General features: G+C 41.9%; 2 protein-coding genes across 2 annotated transcripts in view; both read right to left on the reverse strand.

Annotated features, from left to right (window-relative positions):
* Positions 1–5,772, reverse strand: part of LOC112071844 (cytochrome c oxidase subunit 5A, mitochondrial) — a 13,268-nt gene extending 7,496 nt beyond the window's left edge. The window contains exons 1-3 of the mRNA XM_024139272.2: positions 5,632–5,772; positions 1,320–1,439; positions 795–916 (exon numbers count right to left, since the gene is read on the reverse strand). Of these exons, the coding sequence (XP_023995040.1) occupies positions 795–916; positions 1,320–1,439; positions 5,632–5,704 (315 nt within the window). The 5' untranslated portion in view covers positions 5,705–5,772. The remainder of the gene's footprint in view (positions 1–794; positions 917–1,319; positions 1,440–5,631) is intronic.
* A 457-nt stretch (positions 5,773–6,229) lies between these two features.
* LOC112071847 (uncharacterized) lies at positions 6,230–7,376 on the reverse strand. The gene has a single exon (XM_024139273.2). The coding sequence runs from the start codon at positions 7,374–7,376 to the stop codon at positions 6,303–6,305; it is 1,074 nt and encodes a 357-aa protein (XP_023995041.2). The 3' UTR covers positions 6,230–6,302.
* Positions 7,377–8,473: the final 1,097 nt, after the last annotated feature.

Raw genomic sequence — 8,473 nt, forward strand, 5'->3', positions numbered from 1 at the left:
TCTATGGCAAAACTACTGGTAATTTAATGGCAAAACTACTGGTAATTTACAGGTAATCTATGACAAAACTACTGGTAATTTACAGGTAATCTATGGCAAAACTACTGGTAATTTACAGGTAATCTATGACAAAACTACTGGTAATTTACAGGTAATCTATAGCAATCTATACTTGAATAACTTAAAACAATGTATTCATATGGGGGAAAAAAGCATTAATCTTCAATGGCATGATTTTAAATTAACTCTGCAATTCTCCCAACCATTGACTTTCAGGTTCACACCTCTACTCAATTTCAACACATTGAACGCCACACGTTTTACAGTGTAATAGTTAAGGCTGCTGCAGAAAATAGCCGATATGCTCAGAACCAAAGGTCTACCTGTGATTGGCAGGAGGAATGTAGTACGGAATTTAAATACATAAATGATCTGTATTTTCATTGTTGCAGTAAGAGGAAATCTCTCTCTAAATTTTTTTAAATTTTTGAATCTGATTTAGATTAATTAGGCATATTAATCCTACCATTGAAGTATCTCTTTGAGTAGGCTATCTATCCCTTTTTCTGTGCCATCCAAATGTTGCATAGCCAGAATTATTGTTAGCTAACTAGCCAGGTAACAAGACTAAACAAGATCGTCTGTTACCAAAAACGTACGCTTTCATTTGTCTCCCCCCCCCCNCACCTTGACAGCCTCCAGGATGCGAATGGCACTAGCCAGGTAACAAGACTAAACAAGATCGTCTGTTACCAAAAACGTACGCTTTCATTTGTCTCCCCCCCCCCCCTCACCTTGACAGCCTCCAGGATGCGAATGGCACTAGCCAGGTCGTCTAACCTGCGGCAGGCTCGGAGGGCAGCGGCCAGGATCTTTGGCTCGGGTACCAGGTCGTATCCAATCAGCGTGTTCATCCCTGGACAAACRACGGTGAATATAGGGTCAGTTACCACAGGATGGTAGAAGAGGTAGACGCAAATCTTTTATTTWTTATTWTTTWTWTTTTTTTAAACAGTTGCTTCTCTCAAAGACTATGAGGCTGGGTCTCTTGGGTCTGCGAGAGTCCAAAATTATATAATTGTGACTCGAAATCCTCCCTCTAAATTTTGTTCATCTAGGGCAGTAACCCTGGGGAAGAATCATAAGAGGGCAGAGCAAAATGGCGATTGGGGTTCAGTAACCAAAACACGTTGACAACAACTGATCTCTAGTCAACTATAAAATCTGTATGTGAACAGACCACCAAGTCACCAATGCAGCAGTGCACTATGCTCCTCTTTATAATCCCGGGGCTACCAGGTGATTTCCTCGTCACTCACCTTTCCTCAGCTCCCATGCATCAATATCCGCCTTGTTAAAATAGTTGACCCAGCGGGCATCAAACTCGTCGTCCGTCTCCTGCTTCCCACCATGTGAGTAACACCTCTGAGCCAGGGGAGCTGAAGAATGAACAGATTAGAAGAAAAAAAACATCCATTATAAAATAAAATAAAAACATGTAAAGTCAGAAATGTGACAAATATTTAAATTCACAGAATAAGAGACAAGATTTATAGCTACTTTGTTTTTCGCTGAAAAGTGCTTTGCATCACACAGGGTATCACAAAGCCAAAAGGTGCTGTACAGTGCTATGTAGCCCAGTCTGTCATGTATTCTGGAAAAACTCATGACGTCACACCCAGGCAAGGTTATCCACTCCCGCGTATTGTTGGCTAGATCAAGTCCAAGCTGGATCCTTGCCAGTGTACTGGTAAGACCTACCTAACTACTAAGCTAGATGGCAGTAATACCACTGTTCACTATGTATTATTCAGTCCAACAGGGCAGTTCAGTTGAAGGACTGAGGGCAGATGTTTCACATTCAGCTAGGCGTTTGAGGATCGAACCCTTTTCCGATGATGTTGCTACCACTTAGCTTAGCTAGCTAGCCAGTCAGTCAGTACAGGCATTTGATATGGCAAGAGTGGCTTAGCTATGCAGTGTACTGCAGCATCAAAATAAACCAGCAGTTTATAAGAAGTAGGCCTAGCTAGTGGCTAGCTAGCCAAGCTAGGGTGTAACGTCTTTCACTAGGAACCAAACGGTATGAAACGGGGAGGGACCTAGCTAGCTACCCGAATTTGTCCAATAGAAACTCTAGTTCGTTGTAAAAGAAAATCTGTTTGCTACAATTTGGACTAATGACTTCACCGCTGGTTTGCTATCTAGTTATGCTGCTAGTAGCTACAGTTCTTAGTTCATAAACACAATCGATCAGCATTGAGTTGAACAACAACAACTCCTGTCTGTATGTATGTAACATTAACACTAGCCAACTTTAGCTAGAACATTTCGCTTGCTAAAACAGACATTGGTGAATAGCCATCTGCTAACAAATGCTAACAAGCTAGCTAGTTAGGATTCGCCATATACTAACCACAGAGTTTTTAAACCCAGAGGCGCAACATAGCAACGTTTGTATACCAGACCAGGTTTGGGATTTGAGAAGGCAACAATTCTTCTTTAGATGTAAAATTTTCTCAATCAAAAAAAAAAAGAAGGCACAACCTAGATTCGAGCTTAATGTCTTAAGTTGTTGAACATGTCATTACGCCAACCTCGTGAAAGTGACAAACGTTACAATTTTCMTCAAAAACAACTTCATATCAAAAGGGGTGACTTACATTTTTACGGCCCGCACATGCGCAGTTCGGCGCGAGACGATCGTYAGACCCGAAGACACGKGTTTACGCGCTTGMGCTTAGCTAGCCAATGTTGCCATGACRTCACCTACAAGCGTGATCTGGGATTTCTATTGGAGAAGCCGTTTCTACCCGTCTTAATACTGTATTGTCTTTTTTTACTAACGTTGGCCTCTGCAGACGACTGGATTTTCTGGTTTCTGGGGAAAAAAGTAAAGAGCCTGTGACGCGACTTCCGCTTTCGGACGTTAAGTTAAACAAGAAGACACAACCAGAGAGGAGGAGTGGACTTGTGGTGTTTCTTTGCGTTTCTTCAGATCAGAGGGAACAGGCGCTCCATGCGATGCAATTTAGGGGAAAGACCTGTATCTTGCTTTGCCCTTAGGTACATGGAACCATTGAAGGGAATGATTTCTGGGATAGGTGTTGCAATTTAAAAGTTTAAGATTCCTGATGTTTGTGACGCTCGCTCGTCTGGTGCAACGCAGATCCAGTGTGGAGTGTGGTAAAAACAGAGGTGACACAGTCTGTTCTTTAGAGCTTTGCTTCAGACTCTTTACCTGACAAAAGTAATGTTTGGATACATGAGTTATGCCGTTAAGAGCTTTTTTGTGCCGAATACATTGAGGTGTTCTAGGTGTCACGTTYATGGGCATGTCACAGCAGTGTGTACTAGTGGCCGATAACTTGAAACCGGACCTAATTTTTCATAACAAAATCGGTAAAGTCTGCATTTTTGGACGCCGATTACATTGCAATCCACGAGGAAACTGCGGTGCAGGCTGACCCACCTGTTACGAGAGCAGCCATCAAAAGGAGCCATGGTGAGCTTGCTAGCTAACATTAAACTTACCTATAAAAACAATCAATCAATCATACATCACTAGTAACCTAGTAATTCATTTCAACCATGTGTAGTTATAACTAGCTTGCCTGGCGTGCATATCATCAATGCGGGTACCTGTTAATGTATCACAGCCTACTTCGCCAAAAGGAGATGATTTAACAAAAGCACAATAGTTGCACGAATGTACGTAATCTAAACATTCAATGACTTAAATCAATACATAGAAGAGATTTTTTTAAACCTGCTATTTAGTTAAAATAAATTCATGTTAGCAGGCAAATAATAACTAGGAAATTGTGTCACTTCTCTTGCGTTCATTGCACGCAGAGTCAGGGTATATGCAACGTTTGGGCCGCCTGGCTCGTTGCGAAACTAATGCCAGAATTTTACATATTTATGACATAAACATTGAAGGTTGTGCAATGGAACAGCAATATTAGACTTGGGGTTGCCACCCGTTCCGATAAAATATGGGAACGGTTCCGTATTTCACTGAAAGAATAAACGTTTTTTTATTTATTAATCATCTGGATTTGACCATATTAATGACCAAAGGCTCGTTATTTTCTATGTGTTTATTATATTATAATATATAGCATAATGTTTTATATTTGATAGAGCAGTCTAAACGGTGGAAGGCAGCAGCAGGCTCGGAAGCATTCATTCAAACTTTACTCCTTGCCAGGCAGCTCTTAGCAATGCTTGAGGCACAGCGCTGTTTATTGATCAAGCCTATCAACTCCTGAGATTAGGCTGGCCAATACTAAAAGTGCCTATTAGAACATCCAATAGTCAAAGGTATATGAAATACAAATGGTAGAGAGAAATAGTCGACGCGTCATAATTCCTATAATAACTACAACCTCAAACTTCCAACTGGAATATTGATTGAACCACCAGCTTTCATACGTTCTGAGCAAGGAACTTAAACGTTAGCTTTTTACATGGAAACATATTGCTCTTTTACTTTCTTCTCCAACACTGTGTTTTTGCATTATTTGAGTGTGCAAAGAGTGTGCAAAGCTGTCCTCAAGGCAAAGGGTGGCTACTTGAAGAACCTAAAATATAACAGATTTAGATTTGATGAACACTTTTTGGTTACTACATGATTCCATATGTGTATTTCATAGTTTTGATGGCTCCACTATATTTTTAAAATGTAGAAAAAAGTACAAATAAAGAAAAACCATGGAATGAGTAGGTGTGTCCAAACTTTGACTGGTACTTTATGTTTCGGATGTTTTTGTTTGTTGCATTATAGCCTTGGTTATCAATTATACTGCAGGGTTGGAATGTAAAGTCACAGAAAATTGTGGTTGTTGTGGCAGGTAAAGAGAGGTATTTGGGTGTGCAAGACTTGACTTCAGAAGAGTTACAGGGTGTGTTGTGGTAGTGTCCCATCTTTTCAGACTGTTGGTTTGAGGTAGGATTACATATATTTAAATAGTGGAGTAGGGTGATTGTTTATTAGTGATAGATGGTAGTGTAGTTATTGACTGATATTTTTCAAGCAAAGTATAAGGGAGTTATACTCCAGTCTAGTAGGTGGCGGTAATGAAATATTTATCGGCAACCACCGTTAAACCACATCGAAGAAGAACTGAGGTATAGGGCGACGCGCCATCTTAAATCCCCCACATTTATTTAATTGGTTGAAAAGTGCGACCCCCCTACTCGTTAAGACTAGGTTATCTAGTTTCAGGCGTTTAATTAACGCCTACTACGTTACCCAAATATATGCAATGGAATTAGCTAGTGTACTAACGTTAACTAGTTAGCAACAGGCCCAAGCCTCAAGGCACAGTCGGTCATTGCAAGAACACTGAACAAAAATCCAGTTGAATATTTAACCGCGCTGTCAAACATTAGTACACTTGTTTTCTGTAGAAAACAAGTAAATAACTTATTCTTAACCACGTCTAGAACTACGTACTCCCCCAAAACTGTTGTATTTTGCAAACCATCGGCCACTGATTGGGTGCCAATAGCAATATGCTAACTAGCCAAGAACTCCTACCGACCCTGATTTCCTTTCGAAACACCACGTGAACCGTGTCCTAAACTACGAAATTTGTACATAAAAGTAATAAACGTCAAGAATACCTGTACACCCAAGCCGTGTCCAGGTCAACCTCCGGGCACCGGACACTGAAAGACGGACGGCGGCTCTGAACATGATGATGGGTCAGCCAGCTAAAGGAGACAAGTCTTGGCGCAACAACGTGGTTGTCACTAGTTAAGACAGCCAATAATAAATAAATAAATTGCTATATCGTAAAAAATATTAAAAACAAAAATCTGTTTAATTTTTTAATTTTTATTTAATGTTAGGCATAAGATTAGCAGTGTGGTTAGGTTTCAAATCAGATTTTTAGAAGAGAAATTGTAGAAATGGGCTCGGTTTAGGACTTTGTGGCTGTGGTAACTAGTGACAAATTCAAGGACGTTAGCTAGCAGCTGAAGACCTAACCAGCACAAGGTCCTAAAATTACGATTTTTTTCGTTTTTTTTTTTGTTGTTGCACGTTATCATACATAAATTACATTTATTTAGCATTTTGCCATMATTTTATGAGACATTTTTCCTAAACTACTGAAATATAATTTGAAAAAGTAGGCGTTTACTATTTGTTCCTAACCCACTACACCTTTAATAATCTATTCTAGAATTTAAACATTTACTCAAAAGCAATCTCTTCCAGTTGTCTCCTCACTTTCCTCTGTTTCTCTGTTGTGTCTAACAGGAGCACAGAGCAGATGGAACTCAAGTTTCTTTCAAGTTGAGGGAGTCGAGGGGAACAGGTGGTTCTCCATACAGGTTCTCTTGGCTTCAGGACCAGGCAACATGTATGAACAAGGACTGTAGAGTGTCTCTCCTCCTGTTGTTTTCCTCTCTTTCTCCGAGGCGGCATACAGGTGTGGCGTACAGCTCCGTGCATCGCTACTGCCCTCCTGAGAACTAGAGGTACCGGCACTCTGGAACCAAAAAGGGGTTTGGCTTTTCTGGGTCAGTGGTATTGACAACAGTTGTGTTTCGCGGAATTCGAGCCGTGGTCGAGGTGGAATTTTCACACTGTCACATAGCGTCACTGGGGGCTGATACCTAGGAGGCTGGTGCCCTGGGGGTTGGTAGCTAGGATCAAGCAGGGTTTCTGGGGGCTGATACCTAGGAGGCTGGTGCCCTGGGGGTTGGTAGCTAGGATCAAGCAGGGTTTCTGGGGGCTGATACCCAGGCTCACGTGGGTCCAATGGGTGTTTGGAGAGCAGGATACTGATAGCAGGAACAGTCTTATGAACAGTCATCCTGGACCTGGGTGTCACGTCAGTCTCCTGACTCTCCCACACCTCACTCACAGTCTTGTAGTGGAGCTTGGATAGCTGGTGTAGTCCTCCCAGTTTCCGTTTCAGGATCTCAACACATGTTATGGTTTTGGTGATCCCTTTACCTGATCCAGTGAAAACCACCTGTCTCACTCTCAGCCCGGTCCGGGTCTGACTCCGGCCAATGTCCATGACTCCCTCTCCTTGCCTCTTCCCCATCTGAATCCTGTCCACTGTCACTCCCTCTTTCACACTCAGCATCGTCTGAATCTGACTCCCATCCACTTCCTGTCCCTCTCTCTGCATACGAGCCATTACAAATCCCAAGAGGTTTCGGATCTTGCTTCCTTCCTTCACTCTCATTTCGAGCACGCCTGCTGCCAGTCCAGGGATTGGACAGGCAGTGGGTTCATCTGTGGTGCAGACTCTCCTGAAGCCGCTCTGGCCACCCAGTTGAGGCAATGAGGAAGAGAATGAAGAAATGGAAGGCAGTTCTGGGGTAGGGAACGCAGACTGGATTGGTTTCATACTGGTAAAAGTGCATGTAGTCATGGTGGGTGAGATGCTGCTGCTTTGTTAGCGCAGGGGTCGGCAACAGGGGTCGGCAACGGGCCAAATCAGGGGCCGGCAACAGGCCAAAACCAGCCCACGAGTGATTTTTGTTTGTCTTTAGTCTTAGTAAAAAAAATAAAAAAAACATGTATTCTTATTTTTTTTCAGGATTTTAGTTTTTTGGGGGGGTAAAAAAGACAGTGAACTCAATGTAATCAAAGTATGAAATTATTGTTATTTTCAAATACAATCTCTATTTGGGCTTAGTTGTGGTCAATTTGTAATGTACAAATTATTATAATTATGTTCCGGCACCCCAACCATCCGCTCCAACAAAAAATCGTCCACCAGCTGAATCTAGTTGCCTACCCCGGTGTTAGAGGGTCCCTCAACTTCCATTTGCTCTGATTCCTTTTCTAATCCTTTGAAAAATGCATGTCAGTTTTTGAAAGCTGAATTCCCTAGTAAATCCCTTTTTTGGGGGGTTTTCAGGAAGCTACGATGACGATGATAATCTTCCTCCTTCTCCAAACCACTGGACTAGATGGAAATAAGTTTACCTCCGACTCCGACTGATGCTGGGGTATGTCTGTAAGGTTTACCTCCTTTTCCGACTGATGCTGGGGTAAGTTGTAGCACAGAGAGAGAAAGAGAGGAGGAGAGAGAGAGAGAGAGAGAGAGACATTCCATTGGCTGTCCTATCCTGAATCAGTGTGTGTGTGTGTCTGTCTGTGTGTTTGAACATGCCTGATTAAACATAGTTTTTAATATGATGCAATGAGGCATTAAAACAAGACTAAGCTGTGGAAACATGAAATGAGAGATAGTACCTAGTCATGTATTACACTGTCTCTCAAATGGGTTGTCAAAAACAAGGCAGACACCTGGCTGGAAGAACCTGTAGTTAATGAGTAAAAGACAAGTTCAGAGAGGCATTGTGTATTTCTTTTTCACCGCTTTGCCAGCATGATAACATGAGACACATAAGATCATTTGGAAGCCATTAAAATATGAACAGCTGACATAGCCTATGGTAAGTAGGCCTCCTACACACACACACACACACACACACA

This window comes from Salvelinus sp. IW2-2015, unplaced genomic scaffold (assembly GCF_002910315.2).
Source record: "Salvelinus sp. IW2-2015 unplaced genomic scaffold, ASM291031v2 Un_scaffold1741, whole genome shotgun sequence".
In the NCBI taxonomy this organism is placed as follows: Eukaryota; Metazoa; Chordata; class Actinopteri; order Salmoniformes; family Salmonidae; genus Salvelinus; species Salvelinus sp. IW2-2015.

Excerpts from the sequence above, each read along its gene's own strand:
- LOC112071847 (XM_024139273.2), bottom strand. The coding sequence starts at position 7,376 with ATGAAACCAATCCAGTCTGCGTTCCCTACCCCAGAACTGCCTTCCATT.